We start from the raw sequence: 27,145 nt of genomic DNA on the forward strand, positions 1-27,145 counted from the left end.
AGTATGCTGAATATCGTGTCCCTCTTGAGGAAGTCAATGGCATTCCTAAAGTACTGAAGTACTATGTCTGCTATTTTTAGTCTGTTCGTAAACAAGTTAGCTTGACCAGGTATCATTGCTACTATTGATACACAGCAAAATGTCGTGGAAAAAGATCAAAAGAAAGGACAGAATGCAACTGAAGAGTCATTTTCACATCAGTATAAACTGCGAAAATGGGTAATAAAACATCACGGCCTAGAACCTTTGGTTACAATATCTATCCGCTGCTTTGTGTTGCTTTTGGCGTGGTTTGATTTTTTTCGCTTTGACTTCACTGAGACGTAGGAAAAGCTTTTAGTCTCTACATAGCCTCACCGGCAGTCCCTGTGCGACACACCAACATTCCGAGGTGTGAGGGAGATGGGGAAAGTGTCATATATCTAACCCACAGCTACTTCTTTAGAAAACCATTGAGTGTTCGGTAAAGGAAATGCTTCATTTCTAGTAGGCGCGCGTTTTGAACATTGTTTAGTAATGTAAATCAGCTAAACGAGAATCTTCATAATATATACAATGTCAGATATCGATATGGCATTTGACCACATTCGAATTCGTCCGTATACCTTCGTGTGATGTAAATCGCCTAAACAAGTATATGCATAAGCACAATGTTTGATATGGCATTCGACCACATTCGTCCGTTTGTCTTCGTAAAAGCAAATACACATAAGAGCACTAAACGGTTAGGTAGTTAACACCACCATTGTAAACTAGTTGGAACATTGACAAACATAGTCTGTCGCCAGGTATTTAGCAGCCAACGTGACTGAATAAACAGTTTTGGCAGTGTCTGATGTATCTCCTGCAAGCTGGTGAACATCTGCGTTACACTTAAAATAGAGTGCCGTCTTCCCTTTTCTTTTACATGTGTTCCTGCATCAAGTAAAGGGGTTTTACATTTTTTTCTGATGTTCCAAAGATTTTGTCTCAGATATTTTGAGAAAAACCTTCATTTTCTCATGATTTTGGCGATGCGATAAGACAAAAAACAACAATTCATGGGATTTATTCAATAATCCTATGATCTTGCCTGGTCCAATAATCAAATTTTCATCCAGCCTGCTGGGAGTTTCAGAGGTTGATGCCATGGAAGTGATTAGTGCTAAATTGATGACCCTGTCCACGGCAGAACCAAACCAAAAACACGTCCAGCTCCTGGAGGAGTTTTCGAAATCTATATCTTATCCTCCAACGCTTTGGAGGGTTTTACGACACCTTCCATTCATCCACCCCGTGCATTGGAGGATTAAATCCGACGCCACTGTGCAGAAGTAATACATGAATATGCCTCACATACACCTTCACACAGGAACCGTCGTTTGATCATCGTCCCACGGGTATGATTCACTAAAGCACGACTCGACGTAAAGATTAGGATCTAACATCTATCTTGGTTTGGCAGCGTGATTCGTATCTCACACTGAGATCTACTGAATACCACATACAATACCATCCTCGAACAATCAGTTGTTGTTTTCTTTAATTTCTTAATTCAGTTGTAGAAAAATCTATGTAAAATGCACCCACGTCATGGATATTGTAGTTCTTCTATATTTCAAGCTGTTTGGTTAAAGACTTGCAGTACAAAGTCGGTTGAACCGTATGGCACTAAGTACATAGATGCATTTATACATACATACAGAAAGAACAACCTATGCTAAATCGCTACAGGTTGTTGGTAGAGATAAGAAAGTCTCATTGTGTTGCAGGAAAAAGTCTATTTCCATTCGTGGAATGAAACTCACAATCTTATGTGTACAATGTTATGTCTGTTTATTGAAGATAGCGAATCGAAAACTTCTTTCATTTCTTTTCTTAATTTTTGACAAAAGTATTTCATTTGTTTTTTCAAGGCCGTATACAAAATGCCAATAGGCGTAGAGAAACTTTTGAACCTCTTCGTTTGTCTTTTTCTAGGGAGACAGACATGTGTGATGCAGGTCTGCAGTGCGTCTTACCAGTTTCTGTTAATTGATTTAATGTCCTCTGTGCACATTTTGTAGTAAATGACAGACCATATAAATGTTGTAACCAATTATGCTTTTATGTAGAAGATGGGTTAAGTCAAAACAGGAGAGTCGACGTTAAACTGTTATCATAATTATATATTTATTCTTTCGGCTGATATGCAGCCAATATTGCCCAACTAGCCGCAGGTTGGTACATGTACTTAAGAAAACCACTAGAGTCAGTGAGAACTAATTTGTCATAATCATCATAATTACGTGAACTATTTGCAGCTTCTTGTTTTGCGGGCTTGCTCTTAAATCTATGGTTGAACCTTACATCTCGTACGAAGTTTTCAGTTCAGTTCAGTCATCCCTCAGGTGACACTCGTACGAAACCGTCCACTTACAACAGTTCCTCTTCCCTAGCCTGATTGGCATCAAAACCTTCTTGAGTTGGGTAACCTTCAGAGTTTCCTAAGAATACCATTAGGATCAGCCGGGACTAATTTGTCATAATCATCATATTCACGTGTACTGTTTGCATTTTCTAGCTTGTTTTTGTGGGCTCGCTCTTAAAAACGATCCACGGTTGAATTCTAGGTATTTTGCAAAACTGTTCCCCTTCCCTAGCCTGAATGGCATCAAAACCTTCTTGAGTTGGGTAACCTTCAGAGTTTCCTGAGTGATTTTGAACATCAGCCCCTCGTGTGCCGGAGGATGATGACTTCTACATCCTGTTAAAGTGAAGATAAGGCCGGGCAATGTTTATCATTATCCCCTGTGGGCTCAGCGGTTAGTTCTAACTCACCAATGATGTTCCACGTGGCAAGCGCAATCAACAACGTTGTTTAGCTGTAGGTATTGGAGGGTCATTTTGACGCTTAGCGCTTAATCATCTGGATCTTTTTAAGACCCCCTATTGCAGGGTTTTGTCACCAAAACTCGACGTACCCTTCAGAACAACACTTATTTCATTTTATTTTTTCAGAACATTTTTTCTGGCAAATCTTTGTCATTCTATTACGCTCCAAATGTCGACATACGGTCAAAAGACGAAACGCACATTCTGTGTTTAGCTAGGCCTGTACTCCGGACCAAGAAAAACTTTACCAGTAAACAAATTTCAGGTTTTCAACACGTTACTCCGGACCAAAACAAAACTTTATCAGTAAACAAATTTCAGGTTTTGAACACGTTCGTACAACAACTTTGAATGTATTCTCTGAATATGCAATCTAAAATAGATATTTAATCGATCATAGAAGGAAATGAGACAGATTTCAACTCTCAAGGGAGCACAATCTACACAGCAGAACAGATCATAATCAATGCAGACATTAAATGAACTCGCAGAAGTCAGTGATCTATTTCTTTTTTTGATTAGGCAGTACTTGCTTGCTTAAGTCGAGTCCATCCGGTCTCGAGTCGAGACGGCTAGCTGCCTCTGTGTTCCCTGTCGCTCATTACTATGTATATGCTGTCAACCTCAAGGCCGGTGTCTTTCTTGGGTATGTCAATGAATGTTGCTGCTGCTGGTTTTCCCGGCCTCCTCTTAAACCCCTGTCACTTTTGGCGACAATCGATCGGGCGACGATTCTGCGGCAATCGCCCGAGCCTCGCTTATCATTATAACTATATTGCACAACAATTGTACAAGGTACAAAGTATGGTTTATATTTAACAAGGACGGTTTTCAGGTGAAAAATACGCGCAACCCTCTGTCGATCTTAAATATGGCCGATCTTCCATCAATGCGCCCGAAGATCGTGGATAAGATGACATGAGTATTGCCATGTCTGGGTGTCCAGAGCGCCAGGTCAGCAGCAACTTCTTCGCGCCTGCCCTGAAAACTGTGGTCTTCTTGTTTGAATTCCATCGGACAGTTTTGGTATACCAGCATAGAGATAGTGTGTAGTGTCTGCTGCCCTTCGTAATGTAAGAAGGCATCCTAGATCGAAGCCAAATGCACAAGATTTCAGGTCAAAAAACCTTTACGATGCTATGTGAGCGTGGTGATGACCAACTGCCCTCTTTAGACAATTGGACCACTAGGTTAAGCTAGTACCTTTTTCGCCTGGATCTTTTCCATCCAAAATTGATGCTAAGAGAGATAAAAACAGCTTTGTCTGCTTTTCTTTCTTTGAGGACCTTTGGTTTCACGTCGACCATTCTCCTCCATGAGCTTATCTGATAATTAAGACATATCGTTGATATCCAACCGTTCTTAAAAGTAGATTCTCGTATGTTAAACATTATTCTGTTGCAGGCAGTGTAAGTGCATAGAGTTCCCATACATAATATTGTTCCTGTGGCCCTACGTCACCTACCTCACTCTCAGATGCCAGTTCGTGTTGACCTAAAATGCTCTTTGACTTATCTATAATTAAGGTGAATTCCCATGGCAACAGAGAATTGCCACAAACAAAGGATATGTACTTAATGGCCCATTCTGATACTTCTTTGGGTTAGGATATCTACTACATGATCTACATCTCGCATTCGCTTTAGTATTGGTCTATGCAATGCAATGGTTTCCATTGTATTTTCTTCTGAAGAAAATGCAAGCAACGCATCAATCTTCCCTGTTATCGTACTGTTCAGGTGAGAGCTCCGTGTCGAAAGGGCTCCATATCAGCTGGATTCCAGAAAATCACCCATTAGATAGACTGAAAATCGGAAAACCCAAAAGTGCACTCTGCGGCTTAGTCTATCTCTTCATCTTAATTGAAACATTTTGCCGAAAGTTTTTCCATCAAGAATCGAAGTCGTATTTTCCCTGAAACAATTCATCATTCTGGTGTTGTGATGTAGCCCCACTGTCACCTCACGGCGAACATTTTTGAGCCCGACAATGGAAAAATCGAAGTCAATCATTCGAAATCTCTCGTAATCTTGTTTCAATATACATACGAACCCGCTGGTATAATATAGTGTGCAACTTTATAAAAAGATAAGAGCTTGCTGCTCGTTAAAACATTTGGTTTCTGTCTGCAACTCTGCTCTGACTGTACAGTTGATGGAATCTGTTTTGTATACAAAATGCGACTTGGAGAGAAAAGCCTTTGACAAAAATGATCTCATTGTGGCTCAGCAGCGACTTGAGGAGCATCTGTTCGTAGACTGATAAGAAGTGTACAGTCAGCCCCGTGTCTAAATGGACTCGAAATGGACGTCCCCGTTATCCATCTAACCAGCAAGCCTTTTGATGCTAAAAGGTACTGCGTCGTCGTCCTTTAGCGGGTCGACCACCTTGAAGAAAAGGTCGTCAGAATGTCTCCTCTTGGTGAAGCGGAAGGCTTTCTAAACCTTAAGTAACATGTCACATCTCACTACAAGAGCAACGTGTTAGCATACGAGGTGTGGAACCTAAATCATGAAAACAATTGCTTTTGTAAATATCAGGATACAGTTGACTACAACGTTGCATGTTTTACCAAACCACATCAAATTTGAAGATTCTGTATGTACAAGGTCTTACATATTTTCTCCGCTTGGTAAATCGAGAGTATTTCTAGATGTTAGGTAACATGTCACATCTCACTTAGAGAGCTACGTGTTGGCATACGAGGTGTGGAACCTAAATCATAAAAACAATAAAAAAATATTTGGATATAGTTAACTACCTCGGTACAGCATCTGTCTCACCAAACCACATCAAAGAATCATTAAAGTGGAATGAATGGAAGATCCGTGTATGTACATTGTCTTTGACCTCTTTGATGTGAATGTTTTTAACTTCCGAAATATGTATTTCTTTCCGTAAGATATACAAACTTAAATCATCGCTAAGTCTTGTAAAATTAATAACTTAGAAGTATGTAGCAATACAGTTTTACCTCTTACAATGGACGTTGATAAAGTCAAGTTCGAGAACCTTACCTTGTACGATGCCGTCCTTAACTATGCCAGTAGTTTGCCATCATGATTTATGCCCCTATCATTGTGAGCCATCAACTTCAAATTGTACCTTTTATCTGGGCTATATTTCATCAGCATAACGTATAATTTGCGTGGACCAGAAAATGGGAGATACCAAATTGGTGCGGAGCCAGCCTGCCACAAATTTGAATGTCATTTAGTGAATGACCTTCGTGAAACTTTTAGAAGGTCAAAGACGTCCTGCTGTTCTATTCTCCCACTTTACGCAGCTGGATGTAGCACTTGGGATGGCTGGAGTTCCCTGATGTATATGGCCTCCTTTATACCCCTAACAAAGTAGTTCTTTTCCGTGTCCTAAGTAACTAAGTAAACAGGACTACTTTGTAAGAGGTATAAAGGAGTCCATACATCAGGACACTCCAGCCTTTACCTAACAGAGACTTCAAACTTCATGTCACAATCCTACTTCGTAAGAGGTATAAAGGAGTCCATATACATCCATACTTCACCGAACAGAGACGAGGGTGTTATAAACTTCCTGGCACTTTTGACCATTTGCTGACGTCATGTGTCCGCAACATCAAGTGTTGATAAGATCACGTGTCTGTAACTCTCGCGACATCTTCTGCCGGTCAGAAATGCTGCAGCTACCATCACCTTGTCACGTTCTATATTTTACGTCCTCATGGCTTTACTTTATGCTGTGTAGTTCTCATCGTAATTAAAGAAGTACTGTACAAGGGTTTTAAAATATTTGTTCTTTGCTCTGTCCGAATACCTTTTGCTAGTCATAAAAGGAGCAGCGACCAGGAACCTGTCCCTAAGGTTAAGTTGCATATTTCATTTCACATCTCCATAGCTTTTCTTGATATCTGGACAATACCTTCGTAATCAAAGAAGGACAGGGTCTTAAAGACATTTTTTTCTCTAGGAAGATCTTCTACTCACCAGAAATGCTGCAGCTCCATCAGCCTGTCCCTGAGGTTACGCTGCCTATGTTACGTCTCCGTTGCTTCTCTTTGTGTCTTGTGATTCCCCAGACAATACCATCGAAAGACGGACAGGGTCTTTTATTTCTCTCTCCAAGACCTGCCAGTCGGAAACGTTGTATATGCCCCGTCTCGTACACTGATATTTATGCTGTGTGGTTCTCTAAGCAATAGTATAGTAATCAAAGAAGTACAAGATCTATGAAACATTTTACCTCTCCCCCTGGATCTTCTACCCGCCAAAACGCTCCCGACACATCCATCCTGTCTCTGAGGTTACATTGCATATGTTACGTCCCCATGGTTATGCTTTATGTTGTGTGATTCTCTGTGCAATACTAACGTAAACAAAGCAGGATAAGCTATTATATCTCTTTGAAACATTTGTTTTTTTCCTCTCCCCCTAGATCTTCTACCCACCAGAAACGCCCCCGCCACCACCACACTGTTCCTGACCAAGGTAGTGGAGATCCTGTGCGACTATGTCCGGAAGACGTACGACCGGAGCGAGAAGGTGGTGGACTTCCACCATCCTCAAGACCTGAAGAAGTTCCTGGACCTGGAGATTCCCGACGAGCGGCCCGAAACACTGGAGAAGATCCTGGAGTCCTGCCGGGAAACTCTCAAGTATGGAGTCAAAACAGGTGAGCGCCTTACATCAACATACAGTACATGTACACATTATACATATTAGGTTTTAATGACAGACCTTTGACAGCCTGTGTACTGTAACTGTGAAATCTGCTTTATAAAGTACGTAGTACCAAGTAATGAAGCAACGTCACAGAAAACAACTAGATCAACAACAAGAAGTATGGAGTCAAAACAAGTGAGCGTCTTACATCATATTCGCATTACAATGCTCATTCGGTTTTAATGACAGGGCTGTATACTAACGTCAACTGAATCAAATACAACTGAATCAACAACAACAAGTAATCAGAGATGACAGACTTCGTCAACTTGAGCATATTGCCTTGTGACCCTTCATTAGCACAGACGGATACAAAAGCACTGAAGATGTATGGCAATGCTGTATTGTAAATATTGAAAATCACAGAAACACAAAAACACACGCACATACACACATGCACACACACACAAACAAACACACACACACACACCGCACACACACAAAGAAAGACAAAATAGTACTTTCCTTCCATGGCATCATGATCAGTCCGTCATGAGGCACGTAATGATTGTGGTTTGGTGAAATTGATTTTGATGACCATGGTTATAATAAGACTTGGTGATAAAAATGATTATGGTGATAATGATTGCAATTCTTCAAAAAAGTAATTGTCATGTACTATGCTGGTATGCTGCATTAAGTTTAGAGTTTAATCTTAATCTACTCCACAAATGTCTGTTTTCTCCCAAACATGTATCAGCAATGATGGAAATGTTCATCATACTGCAATAGACAAAATTAAGTGCACAGTCAATGCGCTATCGAGTAACCTTCAATTCTACCCGGTTGATCAGCGCCTGTCGCCGGCAGCTAGCAGCGGATCTAATCGGTTGGAAACGCTTCTGTATCAAGAGGAGCAACCGTGTTCTACATGTCATGTGTGGCCTGTTTAGCGCCAAGAAGCTGTCGTCTCGGTATCCGCGGTCGGTCCATCAAGTCTTTGCATCAGGTAGGCTTTTGCAAAAGAGGATTACGGGTTGGCCGCCGGGTTGTCTCCCAAACGGCCGTCCTTAGGGAAACATTCACCACGGCTTGTCACGGCTTCGCGTAGGATGGCGGTTTGCTCGAAATGGGATCATCAATAATGTCTTGTAAGCGTACACGGGCCATAAATGTGGCGGTGTCGCCGCGCGCTTCGATGCTGCTGCTTCCATCGTTTTATGGTCGTTTCATCTTCACGTTACATGTCACCGTGTCCTCCCTACTAACAGTTATTTATTTACGCACTGATAGATCTTTGCGCTGGCGTCAGGTGCAGCTAATTCACCACTCTTTCACACCAAACAAGTTTGCTAGAACCAATGCTGCCTAGCCTCATTCACCGGCGTCTCTGGGGGCCTTGGGCTTTTTTTTTTTGTGGGAGGGGGGATGGATTCGCTTCGCGATATTTAATCGGGAATACGCCGGAAAAGAAAAACATGCCGGGAAAGGAATATATACCGGGAAGCTTGTAGAAGTTGCACGCCTGTGCTGGGGGCCCGTACAACCTTTCATGTATATATTCCTTTCCCGGCATATTTTCCTTTTCCGGCGTATTCCCGGTTAAAAATCGCGAATCCATCCCCCTCCCCAAAAAAATTACGCCAAGGCCCCCAGAGACTTCGGTGAATGAGGCTGTGCTGCACATTCTTATGCTATCAAGGCGTATGCTTCACCTGTCTTGGGTAATGACGAAGAAACCGCGCTAATTGCTCTAATGGGGAACGTACATCCGTCAGCAGCATTATCTACCCGCGTATCGCGCTAAGCCGGGCTGGAACAGTCTGGCGCTGGTGCTCTGCAAGGTTTTGATACGATTGTCTGCAATCGTTTTCGTCATTAACACGCGGTGATAGCGTCCCTAGGGACCCCCATCCTGCGGTGTACTGTAATTACAACATTAACTTGTAACCAAAACACTTAAACATTTACCGATGCAAGCACATTGAATGTACATCATCCACTGTAGGCATATTTAGTAGAGGGAGTCCAAACTTAGAAAAGTTGTGACCTTCGCTTGTTGGTTATCGTGAGTTTGCAAATTAAAAATAAAGTTTTACTTGCACACGATCAAGCACAATTGTTCAAACATGAATAAAAAACATGCACGTGTTTACTGGTTTCCAGGGGCTAACACACAGTTATTTACATCATTTTTAATACACAACTGGGTCGTGTTAAATTCCTCAGGGAGACAGAAAGAGAGAGTGAGAAAATGGCATAGAGACAAAGATGGAGAAAAACATAGACGAGATTCAGAAACAGAGAGACTAAGCTAAGAGACGAGGATAGACAGACGAGGGAGACAGCAAGAAGGATTTGGGCAGAGAGACAGACAGAGACGCCACAGAGAGACTTGGAGACAGAGGGAGAAAGAAACAAAGTGCCTTTGATTGAGTTACCTCCAACCATTCCTTTTTATGTGCATGCCATTTTCGTCGGTAACTCTATAACATCCCCTCGCACTGCTGCTACTAGGACTGCCGTAATGCAGCCGCAAATTGCTCAGGCCACTCAAGCTTCCAGCCGTCTCTTCTGATGCTTTGTGACGCTTAAACCTGCTTTGGGCACTCTCTCTCCCCAAACTTTAAACTGGGCGCTGCACCCAAAAAACATCATTGACAAACCCGAGCATTCCTCGTCGGTCTGCTGCATTTAAGATCATCTTAATTCAATCCACACAAAAAAATGCTCAGGCCCTCGTTTGATGCTTTGTGACGCTTAAACCTGCTTTGGGCACTCTCTCTCCAAACTTTAAACTGGGCGCTGCACCCAAAAACATCATTGACAAACCCGAGGTATTCCTCGCCGGTCTGCTGCATTTAAGTTCTTAATTTAATCCACACAAAAATTGCTCAAGCGACTTAAGCTTCCAACCGTCTCTTCCGATGCTTTGTGATAATCTCCAAGCAGATCCTACGGTGCCATAAGATAGTATCAAAGCTGGCCAAGGAGTAAAGCCGGCCAAAGGGAGTCAAACGGGCACCGGTGGGTGGGTTTGATACTATATTACGCCACCGTGGATCTGCTTGCAGATTAGCTTTGTGACGCTTCAACCTGCTTTGTGCACTCTCTCCACTCCAAACTTCAAAGCGAGTTTAAACTGGGCGCTACCCAAAAACATCATTGACAAACCCAAGGCATTCCTCGCGTACCGACGCACGAGGGAAAAATCGATATTTTCCAGTCCAGTAGACATGCCTATTACTCATCTCCTAATAGACGAGTCCTACAGTGTGCATGTTGTATTCATGTGGCTAATAGAGCGGCTAGTGTGTCGTACTGCAGTAATGTGCTGCTGATTTGAGTGTAGTCGAGCGCAGCGCTGCTTCTGACGCACGGGGGATGAATAATTCACTACCAGCTTAGCTTCCGCAAATACAGCGGAGTGGCAGTTCTTCTTGCTTCTGACCGCATTGGTTTGGAGAGTGCCCCACTGGGAAACTTAGGCCACCTTTCCACTACACGGCGATCGCGCTGCACTCTCACTACGACCTAAATAGGATATGTGTAACCTTCGCTTTCACACTGGGTATATCATACAAAACGTTAAAGTGTGACTGAGAAGACAGCAAACACACAAAGTGTATTCGTTTCTTTTCTATAGAATTCTTTGAGCGATCTGTCAAGTTTGAGGTCGCAGAGAGAGGGCGGCGAGAGCGCCGTCCTAGTGGAAAGGGGGGTATAACCACATTTGTTTGGAGAATACCCCACTGGGAAACTAAATAAAGTGTGTCGGAATGAAGTCCTGGGATGTCCAAGGTGACCTCTCCAGGGAATCAGCCAGTAATCCCTCCGCTGTGTGCAATCAGGACGATCGGTCCGCCAAAAGACTTGAGTCCATTGCCACCTTATGATCACTCCTGCGGTAAACGAAATGGTGATTGTACCAGGCCATCTGACTGCGTTATAACGTCGGAGATAGACGGCAGGGATTCTACACGAACATAACCCAACTGCTATCATCTTGAAAACAGACTGGCACACTTTCAAGTACGACGCTAAAGGGCGTCTGTGGCATTTCCTAGGAAATGGGCTGGGTATCCAGTCGCCATATGCCGCGGGTCATTTGGCAAAAGAAGAGCCATATAAAGAGTTATGATTGCCTGCCATCAGTCGCTAGTATGTGCCCACCGGTCCCCTTTCAAACAACACCAGCAAAGGTGAGATAACAAAACATAAAATACAAAATATAAAGTATGACATATGAAAAATTAAAAGTCTATCGCCACAGGGTGTCTGTGGCATTTCTTGTGAGATAGGTCTGCACCTGGTATTAAGCCTTGGTCATATGGTTGAAGGAAAGCTTTATGGTCATCAATTAAAGAATAGAGTAGTAGTCACCAATAAGCCCAAAATTTCCGTTTTGATATCAGCAGCAAACGCAAGATAACAAACTGTGCTATGGGTGTTGATGTTCCATTTCGATGTTATCTAAACCTTACTGACGTCCCAGTTGTATGTCATTAAAGGCAAAGTATGATCCACTCTATAGATAAGGATCAGCCAGAGGAAAGACGTAACAGAATCTCAGAGCCTGTAGGCACGTGCACAACGTCTCTGATTGGCAAAGGTTTTAGATTGACATTTTAACAGAGTTTAAAGAGTTTTGAAGACTTGTTCGTCACCATAGGAATAGGAATGCCTGCCGGAATGCCTGCCGGGTATCAGAAATCGTACATGACAGCTACACACTGTTTGACAGGCAAAGAGCAGTTGCAGAATATAAGCACAGCTATACTCTGCATTCTACTCTAAGAAATGTTTTTCTTTGTTGTTTCAAAGTCTTCACATTTAGTTTCGAGGTATCAAACTTCAGTTTTACAACACAATCCAACGTGAGAACGTTCCTTGAGACTTGAACAAAAAGAATGAAAAGATATATCAGGCAATCAGAAAGCTGGTATTTCGAACTGACGATGTGTTTTACTTACATGATACTCAAACAAAAAGAACATGTGTCTTAAAATGATGTTAGATGACCAAACTTTACAACAAGGAACAACAAAAGCAAACTTTGACGCGGACAATTTAGAACTAACATCAGTACCATGAGCAGCAAAGGATACAAAGATACTATCTAAAAGTTAACAACTTTGAAAAGACTTTGTAGGCGTTTGATTATTTCGCATCGCCACGTCTTTTAATGGAGTTGAACCTGGTGTGAAATCTTCACCCGTACCCGTGTTTTCTTGTCGTTCTAAAGTAGATCTGACCTCCTGCCAAATGTTACAACCAGAGAGTATACAAATTACCCTTTCTTTATCAAGGATCGTTGTACAGGAAGAATCCACTTTACCCTCGTCGGTAGAAAATGCGACTTTGAATGCACGCACTGGACTGGAAGGAACTGGCGGATATCATATGTAGATTACATTTGGATAGAATCGCGGGACTATTTGCGCAAGAAGCTTTTTGGCGATGCGTTTCGTGTTCGTTCTTGGAAAACAGGAAATGAGAAGAAGGCTAAGAAGTGTAGTTGCTATCTATTCAATTCCGAGCCGGTTTTTGAACTGACAAAGAATGAATGATTTACATTTCGCTTGTAGCGTGTTTACATTATAACTTCTAGTTCAAGTTTTCACAGAACTGTGTGAAAATAATCTTCCCATAGTTCTAAACAACATAAATATTACCGTTCTTCCATTTCTTTGCTATAAAATGAACCTTTAACATTAATGCTATAGCCTTCTCATTACAGTTTTCAGGTAAGTTAAAATGTAAAACGGGAATATAATAATATGATAACACTCACGACATTGATTTTTACAATGACTCTGGTTATAAGGGAAACAACGATGCAGTTTTTCTCACGGGGCAAAGTACAAAACATGTGAGCTTTCAATACCAATTTGCTACTGTTGCCAGGTGTAAATTCTATCTTGGCTGTTCCGTTATTAAGCTCAAGTATCTTTAACTTTCCGTTTGCCCAGGACATCCCCGCTTTTTCAACCAGCTATCCAGCGGGATGGACGTCATCTCTCTGGCGGGGGAATGGCTCACAGCGACCGCCAACACCAACATGTACGTACCGGTCATCTTTACTAGCCTGATTATCAGCCTGGTTAGTCTACCGCGGCTTCCATACTTCCCCCTCACCAATCATATATACTATCTTGTTGGTGAGGTTGCAGTGTGGGAGCCCCGGTAAACTAAGCAGGCTGATACTCTGGCTACATCTTTACCTCCATCAATCCGAAGAAAAAAACGAAGAAATTATTTTGAATCTGCGTGTTTATTTGTGTCTGTAGTTGTTCCAGATCCAAATTTGTTTCCCTAGCATGCAGGAACTAAAGGATGGCATTTGCTCACAAGATTGTAATGTGTGAAATGGATATGATTGTGTTATATTTTGTGAAGAAATTTACAAACACTACAAAGGCCGACATTTGCTTAGGAGCAAATACAGCATATTGCAATCCATCTTCATCCTTGAAAAAATCCCAAAATTCAACAATTTGAAGTAATGTTTGCTCAAAGGGAAAATGAAGTACTGTGGGCACTTGTCCTACACACCTTCATGCCGAATTTTAGGTCATTTGGTTTCAATATAAGGGCATATGAGCCAAAAATATACATTTTTTAGTTAAATGTGGCTAAAAATCCCAAAATAACTCATTCTATAAGTGCTCTATGAAGAAAGTATTGATGGGGTCCTGTTGTCATATGTCCAATTTACCTTTGTACCAAATTTCAGGTCATTTGGTTTACATACAAGGGCATAGAAGCCAAAAATTAACATTTTTAGTCAAAAATGACTGAAAACCCCAAAATAACTCATTTTTGGAGTAAACAATGAATAAAGCGTTGATGGGGTTCTGTGGTCATATGTGAAACGCACCTATGTACCAAATTTCAGGTCATTTGGTTTTAATACAAAGGCATAGGAGCCAAAAATATACATTTTTAGTCAAAAATGGCCAAAAACCCTAAAATAACTAATTTTTGAAGTGATCTATGAAGAAAGTGTTGATGGTTTTTTGTGCTCATATGCCCAATGCACCTCTGTACCAAATTTCAGGTCATTAGCTTGTAATACCAGGGCACAGGGGCCCAAAATATACATATTTTGTCTAAAAATGACCAAAAACCCTAAATATCATAAATTCTAAGGCCTCTATCAAGAAAGTGAAAAAAACGTCTGGGGGTATTTGCTATTTCTACCACCCTGCCAAATTTCAGCTCATTTGGCCAAAAATGAAAAAATTAATCCCATTTGAAGATTTGACAGGAGAAGAGACAAACAAAAAGCAATATATTCCAATCCCATACTATGTATGGATTGCAATATAAAAATTCTGATTTTTATGGAGGCAAGAGCTCTTTGACTTCTTGTTACTACATGCAATCCCTTGTATAAGCACATCTAAATATATGCAAAGAAGATTGTTTATTTATACTTAAGCCCATGTTAAGTTGATTAATGAGAGTGAACCAAAGGTGTCTGTGAAAAAAGATTTCACAGCTAGCAGACCAACGCCTGCGTGCGTGTCAATTATCGAGCTCCTATACGGGCTCTTATACGACCCCTTTCTACTATTTGTCTGTTGTAGATGTTTAACTGTCATTCCAATTGTACTTTAAGTCAAGGATCATACTACAAAAATCCAATTTTGGTTGTTCAATGGTTTCCATCCAGTGAAAAGGCACATTTTTTGACATTGCGTCACACTAGGCCATTTCTTGCTACGCATTAGAAATAGGGGCCGATTTGATTATGCATATTATAAACTAGCTACTAGTTTGGATCGTTCACAGTTGTCCTTTTTTACCAGGTGATCAGATAATGTCTGCTTAAGCCTCACATGTCAACGTCGAGATACTTATATCTGAACTGATGAATGTACCTTTGGTTCGACAAATGTCAAGCCGCTAGGTACCATCTTCCACATGATACATGCACACCCGTTCTGTCGTGAACTGTTTGACGATGACCTCTGACTGAACGTATGTTCGCCATTTCGTGAGACTTGCAAATTACAACCGTAACAGAAGGCAGAGCAATCTGTTGGCAGAGATAGGCAAATGTCTTCAATTTCAGGTCATTTTCTCCGCATAAACGTGTCACCTATGTCATCCCTAGGCACGCACTGTCAGGGACTGTATGTCATATTCCTTCCTACATTGGTTAGGTTTTGACTTTGTGACATGATCTCATTCTCTACATATTTGACAAAATATTTGTATCAGGCCGTATGAGAAGAATTTGTCACTATTTTTGAAAGTGTGGAACCTTGTATAAAGAGCAAAGACTTCTCTGCCCTTCCAAAATGTCGGCTCTAAATATTGATGTTGGATAATTCTTTTCCCGAATGGAATCATCCGCAACCGCTATATTTTTACAGTATACGGCCTTTTGTCTGCCGATTCAGAATGGCGTAACAAAACCTATTTGATTGGTCAATAAGTCACAGCAACTGAAATTACAAGCTCCAGTGCCCAATGACATCGCATTTAATATGATGGGAACATACGTGCGGAACAACTCGTAGGAAAAGACGCAAGACAGCAAGTAGGAGAACCATAATCCATACTTATAGATAAAGGATGAGGAAGGGTAAGGTTTATTTGATACAACGATGCGATTTTCCAACCTTCGTGGCGTCGGGCGTGGCGTAACTGGTAGAGCGTTCGGCTCGGAATCTAAAGGTCCTGAGTTCGATCCCCACCGTGCCCCGACATTGTGCCCTTGGGAAAGGCACTTTACACGACCTTCCTCACTTCACCCATGTGTAAAAATGAGTACCTGACTTCGGTCGGGGAGGTAAAAGACTACCACTTTTACCTTCTGTCTGTACCGTATATGTGGCACTGTTAATATAAGTTTCTAACTTGAGTGCAGTGCCACATTGTCCTCGTAAGTCCAAAAAGCAAAATAGAAAAAAAAATCTTCGCATGAAAGTGTGCCCCAAAAACCCGGCTCAAACGGTAAATTGACCTTCCAATATGCTGTTACCGTCTTGTTGCTTTTGGAACAATGGTTAAGCCGTCCCATATCGATTGGTGTATGTAGGTCATACAGATAGGCCAGAGCTAGGAAGAAAAATCCTGAGCGTCTTACTGTGTAGGTTATATAAGTTAGGTTGGGATTAGGGGTGCGGAGCGGAGCTGAATATGACTAAAGAGCTCAGATAAAGACTAGAAACATCACGACTAGGCAGTACCCGAGCAATACTACCTCCCCTACCTTCCTGAGTGTGTCCTGCTAGGGGGCGAAACCCACTATGAGGGAAGGGAAGCGGCTGTTGACGTTATGATGCCGGGTTACGTGTGACAAGCTTACAGTTATACTATTGGATCATGGTTTTGTGTATCACCAATTCACAAGTTTTCACAAACAATTAGATCTAGGTTCAGGTCCGGACCTGAACCAGATCTTTTGGACTTGAACTGGACCTGGACCTGAATTTTCTTTACCGGTAACGCTAGCTGATGTAACGGACTAGAACTGAATATGACTGAAAAGTTCAGACAAAGACTGGAAACATCACTGGAAATATCGCGATGACTATGCGATGCCTACCTGATCTGGGGGTGTCCTGATAGGGGACGAAATCCACTGTGAGGAAAGGAAAGCAACTGGTGACGTATATCTGCAGGATTACGTGTGCTAAGCTTATCTTTCTTAATTTCCCCCAGGTTCACGTACGAGATTGCGCCTGTCTTTATCGTCATGGAGGAGATGATCCTGAAGAAGATGAGAGAAATCATCGGCTTTCCCGCCAAAAGTGGAGACGGTATTTTCAGCCCAGGTATGTCAATCACACCAGTCAAAAAGCAGCGATTCGCTGTTGCCAAAGGGAGCTACCTAATGCTGGAAATCATGTCTCCTTCAAAGAAAGCTTCAAAGTTGATCATCTGGCTAACACCTACCCCCAATCGTCCCATCCAAATGACAGCATTTTCATGTTCTCTCAGTCCTTCTTCGTCTCCTTGAGTTAGAAAGCAATGCTCAGGGGATATCATATTGCACGTTTTGTGGGGTGAAATTCACTGTCATGCAAAGACTCTGTACATGTAGTCCACGCCGATGTTGAATGATTTTTTTGTCAAAACGGCCGGCGTTCCACCTTAACGAACGGTAAATAGCTTCAGAAACATTGCTTTGGCATTCTTTTGTTCGCTTTTCCTTTGAAAACTGCTAGCCAATAGAGTGCAACTGGTAACAAATTACGAGTTATGACTACACAAGGTGACACTCTTTTAGTACCCTCTTATCACACCGAATTTCATTTTAACCTTTAATTAAAGCTCAAGAGCTCGTTTTTCCGCGCTCATCATTCTAAGCAACAGATGTTAGAAAACGCGCACGTCACTCTGTGAACTTGTCACAAGAGTAACAGCAACTCTCAAGTTCAAAGTCACCAGAAGGTTAGACGTTGAAGGGTAGATTAATTGTGCCTAATGTTGCGCGAAGATAATGCACCATTAATCACAGAGAAGAAGGATCCCGAGTGGTAATAATTGGAAACAGTCGCAAATTTTCGAGATGACTATGCGATTACGGGAATGAAAGCTAATTATCTTTCTACGAGATAAACGTGAACTCTTCTTCTTCAAAGCGGCGTATTTCAAAACTGTAATTTGTTTTTAGAATATCTTTACTTCTTTAAGCATGTTAATCTCAGGTGCACCAATTACATTTAGTGCTTCTGCTTACTACTTGTATTTGGCATTGAAGAGCTTAAGGTTTTTAATTTAAAAAAAAAGTGGTTGGCTACAGTACGTTTACCTCTATTACACGTACACAACATCGGTAGAAACAATGCGCAATCCAGACAACCATCCTAGCTCTGAAGACCCCGATGGCATTTCCAATCTACACGAGGCTGTACCAACAACCCGGGCTACTGGAGAATCGTGGCAGACATTTTCCCGGTCTGTTGCCTACATAATAGTCGACGTTAGCCGCCGCTTTGGACGCAATCAATTCCTTCTCGGTCTGCTTCCTCGACTAGGCCTCCACTGCCGCGGTGTTGATTGAAAAACGGTCCCCCGCGGAAACAAGCCATTATTTTTTAGTACTTACAGATGTTCACCTCGCCTTAGGTCGCAATCATTTGATCGAAGAGTCGCGGTGCGCTGCAGGTAGACTTGGACTATCACGCGCGAGGAAGACTTTAGGGGGGCTTGTCTGTCAGACAGTCGGAGTGTTGACGAATAGCTACACACAATCTGGAGTTACGAAGTTTGTGGCAATGGCACCGGCGCTTATCTCTCAGAGGGGGGTTAAAAAATCCACAGCGAAATTAAATGGGATAATATGAAGTTCATGTTCGTCCAATATTGTACCGACAACCAGACTTCTTTTGACATGTTGAGGACCGTCAACCAGTCGTACGACGTATCGCTTTTGGTTACAAAACACCGTGTGGCTAAGGCGCATTCAATCAATTGGAAATTCTGCTTCAGTAGTTAAAACTACGGTAAACATATATGTATCTCTCCTTAGTGCTGAATAATCTGATGTGATTGCCATAGTAACTGCATGAACGTCAGCTCTCACAATAGGCAAAGATCAATGGCTGGAAATGAACACTAAGTGCTTTTCATCGATTGAAAGACCCATCATGCACAATACAAGTAATAGGGCCCCCAACAGTTTCCAATCACCTCCCTTCGCGCTACGCCGCTAGAGCGTCCAACGGGCGCGATGAGAGCCCTGCCCCCCGCAATCAGCTAATTTCCTCCGCGTTTCTTAGAGGGGAAACGTTTCCGCATCAGGCTGTTATTGTGCTTTGCTACTTATTCACCCATACACTGTCGTAAATGGCTTTCCTACAAACCTTTAATTTGCTTCTAGTCAGGTACGATGATTTCGAATACAAATGGTTGGAGATTGGTATTTTTTGATGATGGAAGGCAGTTCATATTTTCTTTCACTGATGAAATATCTGAAACAATGATGCACATTCGTTTTCTTAAGATTGGATTACGTTTCACAATGAGGGTACAATCACAGAATGTGCCATGTAAAGCCACAAACTAGACAAAAAAGGTTCAGGAAACAAACAAATGGTTTGTACCTTAGGATTACATCTATACAAGCATGTTTGTATTTCCCAAATTGCCGTAAAGCTGTATATAATGGTTCTATACCATAGCTAGTCTGACATGTTTTTCTATTTGTTTTTACGTTATGTTCTCCAGGCGGTGCAATCTCCAATCTATACGCAGTGAACTGTGCACGCTACAAGTTCGTACCAGACGTCAAAAAGAAGGGACTCAGGGAAGCACCAAAACTCGTCATGTACATTTCAGAACACGTAAGTTTTTTTCTTAATGATGTAGACTTTATATAAGAAATACTTTAGATCATTAAATGCCTTCTTTTATTTAAAAGATTCCTAGAATGAATATTTCAAGCTGTGTGGCGCGTATTCCTCAATACGGTAATACATATACTTTATTTCAAATATCATTGTGTGAAACAAGACAGACTCTGCCATATATAGAGAGAGATGCAACGTACGTTTCTTTAGGGGTTGCACTTACATTTACCTCTTGTGTTCTTGCATCTAACTCAGTACTGGTCACAGCAACACGTTGCATTTTCTCCTGTTTAGAGGCAATGCCAAATAGTGTTCTAGGAGTACACATATGAAGTGGATTCTGAATTGCCACACAGTGCCACTTGTTCAAGGGTGACGCAGGGAGTTCTTATAGGAAATGACATCAATGATAGGCCTGACCTCCTCTCAATAAGATGGTATCAAATAGTTGATATGAAATTAACAGTTGCAAAAAAAAATGAAAGTCAAAAGATTGTGTGTTCATTTTTATTAAACAACCATTTCTTTAATCAAATAATGACACTTTGTTACAGAGCCACTATTCTTTGAAACGCGCTGCTGCCATAGTCGGAATTGGAACAGACAATGTCTACGCGGTGAAATGCGATGATCGGTAAGCTTTTGATGTCTCATCCTTGCATTATTTAGGCGACTGTATGCCACACTATCAACTTCCACATGATACAGTGTGTATGAGCTTATAGTCAGAGAGTTCATTTGTTTCTCATACTTAATGTGTTGCAAGGTATAAGTCCCTAAATTGTAGTTACTATATAATTGAGTGATTGTTAACTACAAATGAAACCGAAATCTTTTGTCACCGTTTTTTTTTTATATGGGTAAGAGAAATGTACACGCTAAACGTATTCAGAGACTTGAAAATGAAATGAGAAATCAAGTATTTCAACAAATCAAAGTTTGGGAGTAATATATCAATTATCTCTTGGAAAGTAAGAACTGTTTGGGCATCAGTTGTATTTCTGTTAAGTTTTAGGTCCTGAAAAAATGTGATTCGAAAGAAACTATTTAGACTTTTATGCTGTGTTCTCACTGTGACTTACTACATAAATATTCAAGATGTTCGTAATTCAACGCGATGATTACTATGTCAAGAAAGCATGCATTAATAATGGCTGGCATTCGCTCCAAATGGGAATGCACTTTCGAGAAAATTACTCCTAATACCTGTCTCGCATATGGTTGGATAGTTACAAATGGGCACTTTTTCCTCCAAATGGAGCGTTGTGGAACTCTGTAAAGGCATTTTGTTACAATGAATAAATCTTCTTAATGGATTGAATAAAAAGCTGTCAAGAGCACTCGAGCAAGAGATGTGGTCTCAATCTATTAGATTCCATAACTAATTTACGATCCGTTTACATTTACATATTACACCATCGGATCAGTGATGCGCAGAAGTCTACTTATTAGCTACTTCAGTCGTAAAAGTATCATAATGGAAAATGATAAATCAAGTAATTTTACCGACCTATTTTCATAATAGATAATAGATATATGAAGAGATTTTGCGTCCAACATTAAGTTCCCAAAATATTTTCTGCTTCCTGCAACGCAAATATTGAAATAAGATTGAATATCTTCTGGTAGCACAAAATAATTCTGAGAATACTGTAGACACGGTTTCAAATGTTTTGGTCTCTATTTGTATTCTTCTCTATTTTGTGTGATAAAGTGGTATTAACTTTAGAATTAGATACGTTATTGTAATCAATTCACACTTCGTTACTGATCTTATCAATTTTCCTTTTACACAGGGGAAAGATGATACCATCGGACTTGGAACGAAAGATTCAAATTGCAAAATCGAAGGTAGATATGGTTCTCTATTGTTGAGTAAGATAATGGGCGATAAATGATTTTTGACCTGGAAATAATAATGAAATAGATTGCAATTGACGTTTTCAATGGGTTTGATTTTTGTGTGAAAACGTTCATTGAAAGTATATAAAATAGAATAATCAACGTGTTTAAATGTTATATGGTAAAAAAAAAATTATAATAATTATTTTACCAAAAACACAAATTTTGCCAAAACCTTCAAAAATCGTCCTTTAATCGACGGTGCCCCACTGCCCCTTTGGTCTCAAAAAGGCTGTGAGAGCACCTTTACGTCACCACTTTGTGTATTCTACAGGGTGAAACGCCGTTCTTTGTCAGTGCCTAGAAGTGGTCAATGGCCTTGCACTGAGCAAACTCGCCGTAAAGGCTATTGGACTGCCTATACCTCCCAAAAACCTATTGCACTGTCTATACGTACCTTTACCTTACCACTTTGCGTATTCTGCAGGGAGAAACGCCGTTCTTCGTCAGTGCCTCCGGCGGCTCGACCGTGTACGGCGCCTTCGACCCGCTGCACGACCTGGCTGACATCTGCCAGAGACACAAGATGTGGCTGCACGTTGACGTAAGTCGGTAACGATTTATCGTCAGTGGAACGTCAGAAGTGACGGTGTGACAGTCATTTTTAAAGAGCACATGTTCCTTTGTTAAATGCTGCAGGTACAAGTACAATTTTCGAACATGTACCCAAACTATACCAATACAACACGTTACGTTTCGGAACCAATCCCTGACAGAAGACGTCAAAATTTAATGGCAGATAAAATGTTTTGCTTTGTTCTTTTCTAGCCTGTGTACAATCCAATTTCTACCGGAGCTCCTTGCACTCGCTACATCCAGGCTAAAACTGTTCTGTTCGATCCATAGAATTCACACGCGTCGTTGAGAATTTTTCATTGAGAATTGATAACTTACTTAGAAATATTCTGATAATATTTTGTTATTGCCCTCTTCAGTGTGCCTGGGGAGGCGGAGTCCTGCTGTCCAAGAAATACAGGAAACGACTGGACGGCATTGAAAGGTGTGATATGTGATAGTCACTGAGTTGTGCCTCATCGTAACTGGACATGAAATAACTTCATAAAAGAAAATTATCCTTGTCGTTGCTTATATTCTATAGGCATCTGGCATCAAGATGTCTTATATCAGGCCAAGATAGAGACACCTCAATACTACCGATTAAGATGTCGTCAGTGGCTGTCGTATTGAATGAAGAGTGACGTAAATGAAGGCCATAGTTTTCCGATTTCGTGGTCTTCTTGACATCTTATGGCCAACATCTACGTCTTTGCATTGACAAAAGCATCATAGCCCTGCGAGGCATTTCATGTCAGTCGACCCAGATGTGCATTGACGGTTAAAATCGATGATTTACTCTACTGATTTAGATGCTATTCCGTGAACAATTTAGTAGAGCTATTTAAGAAGGATGAAGATTTTTAATTTGGCCATTTTGTTTGACCTGTTCTAGAGCTGACTCAGTGACGTGGAATCCACACAAGTTGATGGGCGTTATTCTTCAGTGTTCTTGTCTGCTACTCAAGGAAAGCGTACGTATTCATTATCATGATTCTTTGGTTTCTGCATCTATAGTTGTGAAAACGACCTGTAGTTGCACTCAGTCTTTCTTCATCTCCTTCACGGTGTCTTGCATCTTATGGGCTCCATCACCTCTCGAAGATTCTTTACTGTGATAGGAGAAAGGATCTTTACACTCATTTCGATTCCCTTCATATGAAGATTTAAACGTCTTTGTAGTAGTGGTATGGCTTTTGCCTGGTAGAGCATCTCTTCCACTGCACCTTACGTATACCAGACTTAATATACCATTTTGGTCAATGAATTCAATACTGACAGTATGTGTTGACAACCAACGTAAAGATGAATCGATAGAAAGGATGTGTCTCTGCCCACCACAGTACAAGGGCAACTTTGATACTCTCCTGCTAAACTCGCGATAACTTTATCAGACAAGTGATCATGACTTCCAACAAAGATGCCGTGTTTTGATAAGGGTACATGATGAATACCGCGAAAACGACAACAAATCGTCAAAGGCATTGACGTTTGAAATAATTGAGATGTGAACAAGGATATAATATGCGAGCCTGCTCACAACTACACGTGTATTTTCGGCGTTTATCACGTAAAACACGTTATGAAGAAACTGTTCATAAATGGATTGCAATGCAATAGGGTTTGGGCCTATCGAATATTGAAAGGATGGTTATATTGAGGGGCTCCATAGCGGCTTTCTTCAACACTAAATTTATTGGCAGCAGACTATCCCGTTTTGATATTGCATGCTCTGGACATACTTTTCGGGTGGGAGATAGACCGTGTGTTCTGGATAAAGCAAGTGGCATCATACTCCTAGTAGCTTTCTTTCCAAAAACAGGGGCTGTTTTGTCGCGGTAGAATATCCCATTTTGATATCCCATGCCCTAGACTTACGATGGTCACAGTTTTTTTTTTTTTTTGCGTTCTGGATCAATTATAGTCACACTGGTTTCAGACTCCTTGCAGACTTCTTTCGAACTGCAGAGGGGGTCTTCTGCAAATTTTGAAGCATTATAAATATATTCATTGTATCTACAACAGAACCTGCTCCAGCGGTGTAACTCCATGTGCGCGGACTACCTGTTCCAACAAGACAAGAACTACGACGTGAGCTACGACACCGGCGACAAGACCATCCAGTGCGGCAGACATGTGGACGTCTTCAAACTGTGGCTCATGTGGAGAGCAAAGGTGCACACGTCTCTATCAGATGTACTCCGCTGGCTCTAGAACCATAGTTGAGAGAGAGAGTTTGGCTACTTAAGGGTTTCATTAGCCGGAGGGGAAACGTTAACCTAGGGAAGGACTCCTGGACAATTATTTCTTTCTTTGTCGCATTAATTCTTTGACATTCTGTCGAATGTGTTGTCCTACCAACGCAGTACCAATACTTCAGCAAAAAAACAACTAGTAAAAGTAGTGTAAAGAAGAAAGAAAGGAATATATGTATATAGCAGTTCTAGTAATCTTAAGACCATTTATTGCTAACAGAATTGCTTCGATTTTCAGGCAACAGTTGGATTTGAGGCGCAGATCAACAAATGCTTCGACTTGGCACAGTAAGTATTTCTTTTCCAATATGTTTGTTAAAAAACAATTATTTTTTCCGCTTAAAATCCAACTTAACAAAACTTTGCAATCGAGCTAATGTCTAATTGTGTACTTTGTATAAGAAAATCATGACCTACGCTTTATACTTGAATCTTTCTCTCTTATCTGTAGTCATCTTCATCATTTGATGATTGCGTTACGAAAATGATTGACTAGCCCTACATTATGATATTGCACTTTACTCCTATAGCTACATGACCGACAAGCTGAAGGCGAGAGAAGGTTTTGAGATGGTGGTGGATGAACCTGAGCTGACCAACATCTGCTTCTGGTACCTGCCGCCGAGCATACGGGACCTCCCCGACGGACCTGACAAGAGGGACCGGCTCGCGCAGGTCAGTACAGCCGCTGCTTTAAGCTAAGAGCGTTACCCGTACTGGCACGTACGGGGGAGAATCCGCAGCCTGATGGCACACAAAGTTTTGCCTGCACGTTAAGTTCTACGGCGTATCTGCGTCCTCTAAAATCCGTCGGATTCCCTACGAGTTCGTACGGACGCGGTACTTACCAGTTGCGGGTCCCAGAAGATTGCCCACGTTTTGGCACGTAGACAGCACGTAAGTGCACGTACGGCGGGTTGTGCCTTTAGCTTAAGACTCGGTTACACTCGCCGTACGGTTTGTACTCTCCAAGCAGAGGTCAGGCTCCGGTTGTTTTTTTACGTTTCTAGACGCTTTTATCAGGCTTTCTAATTTGTACTGAAATGTTGATGTCTCCCGGCCCGGATTTCAGTGCAAAATAGAAAGCCCGATAGAAAACGCCTAAAAAACGTTAAAAAAACAGCCGGAACCTAACCTCCGCTTTGAGAGTACGGTTTGATCGTATGTGTGATTTTGAGCAAGACTACGACAGCCTGTTCTCTAACGGCGCAAAACAGGTTTGTGGGGTCGTGTGGCGTTCCTGCTGGATGTTTGGCCCATGCCGACATTGAAAATTGTTTTCCATTTTAGTTCGTACGTCTGGTTTGGCCTGCATCCCTTACGCTCTTGAGATAAAGTGTCCTTACGCAACATTACAAGCCGCCCGTAGTCCTTGACAACGAGTGTTGAAATGTTGAAATGCATTTGTCTCTACGACAACGCCATTTAGACAGCACTTGTACGGCACTTCATGTTTGGGCGAAAAGTTCACGTGGCACAGGTGATTGAAGCACGAAGTCATACTCATCTGTTTGTCAATCAAATATATTATAAAATATAGTACAAAATACAATTCAGTGCCAAACTTGTCCAAGATTGGACAGAATGTTTCCTGTCGTAGTTTCCGTACATTAGCAACCTTTAAGTTACGATCTTAAAGCCTGAGTGTGCTACTCACAGCTGCAGTGTGACTACTACTGCACACTCTGATGCTAATGCGTGATAAACATATTTGCACTGAGAGGTGCTCTCAGACTGGTACTTGGTCGCCACTTGCACTACGTCACACCCTAACAAGTCCTCTTTGTAAAGGCTAAGCAGCATCTCCGCACATGTGCACACTTGAATGTAAGACTCGAGCACAAGAGCACACCTTTAGAGGGCCTTTGCGTTTACATCTCCGTACATATTCACGTGTAGCACTATAGTTCATAGAAGAAGTTTATATGACAAGCAGCATACCGGCCTGGGATCCGTCATCCTCCATGCGTTAGCACTGGCGCCAGTAGCCAACCAATCGGAGACTCCCCGTCCTGTTTTCGAAGGGAACGCTACCAGCCAATTACATCATCGCCTGCGGTTCTGGGGCTACATGATTGGCTGGTAGCTTTATATCCAACAATAGGAGGGGGCATCTGATTGGCTGGCCGATACAAACACATCTTCCTTGCGTTCTTATCCAAGGCTGACGAGACCGCTGTGATGACAAAAACAGAGAAACGCTTCTGGGGTATCGAGCGACCTCTAGCCAATGAAATGTCATGAGTATATCTTTGGCTAGAGAGATAGGCTTTGCGCTATCAATAAGCGTTTTGAACAACGCCGATAGAGCCAATTCTGTCCGTGTAAAATGTAAAATAGAAAACCAAAAGAGTGAAGCTGTGTAATAAAACCAGGGATCAAATGTATATGTTAAATGTTCTAGGTGGCCCCGGTGGTGAAAGCCCGCATGATGGACCGAGGCATGACGATGATCGGTTACCAGCCCCTCGGGGACAACGTCAACTTCTTCCGCATGGTCATCTCCAACCCCGCTGCTACCACTGCCGACATAGACTACATGATCGAGGAGATAGAACGGCTGGGACAAGACTTGTAACTTCAAGCTTTAAACATCTCTGCCAAAACATAATTCAAAACAAAAAGTCCT

The 27,145-nt window shown here is 41.6% G+C and overlaps 1 protein-coding gene across 1 annotated transcript in view; it reads left to right on the plus strand.

Annotated features, from left to right (window-relative positions):
• The window catches only part of LOC118403707 (glutamate decarboxylase 1-like), a 42,489-nt gene extending 15,350 nt beyond the window's left edge, over positions 1–27,139 (plus strand). Inside the window, exons 4-16 of the mRNA XM_035802480.1 lie at positions 7,267–7,503; positions 13,466–13,556; positions 17,172–17,284; positions 19,683–19,798; positions 20,359–20,438; positions 21,601–21,655; positions 22,134–22,250; positions 22,642–22,706; positions 23,157–23,235; positions 24,287–24,436; positions 24,755–24,804; positions 25,047–25,191; positions 26,921–27,139. Coding sequence (XP_035658373.1) covers positions 7,267–7,503; positions 13,466–13,556; positions 17,172–17,284; positions 19,683–19,798; positions 20,359–20,438; positions 21,601–21,655; positions 22,134–22,250; positions 22,642–22,706; positions 23,157–23,235; positions 24,287–24,436; positions 24,755–24,804; positions 25,047–25,191; positions 26,921–27,094 — 1,472 coding nt within the window. The 3' untranslated portion in view covers positions 27,095–27,139. The remainder of the gene's footprint in view (positions 1–7,266; positions 7,504–13,465; positions 13,557–17,171; positions 17,285–19,682; positions 19,799–20,358; positions 20,439–21,600; positions 21,656–22,133; positions 22,251–22,641; positions 22,707–23,156; positions 23,236–24,286; positions 24,437–24,754; positions 24,805–25,046; positions 25,192–26,920) is intronic.
• Positions 27,140–27,145: the final 6 nt, after the last annotated feature.

Source organism: Branchiostoma floridae, chromosome 16, assembly GCF_000003815.2.
Source record: "Branchiostoma floridae strain S238N-H82 chromosome 16, Bfl_VNyyK, whole genome shotgun sequence".
NCBI classification, from domain to species: Eukaryota; Metazoa; Chordata; class Leptocardii; order Amphioxiformes; family Branchiostomatidae; genus Branchiostoma; species Branchiostoma floridae.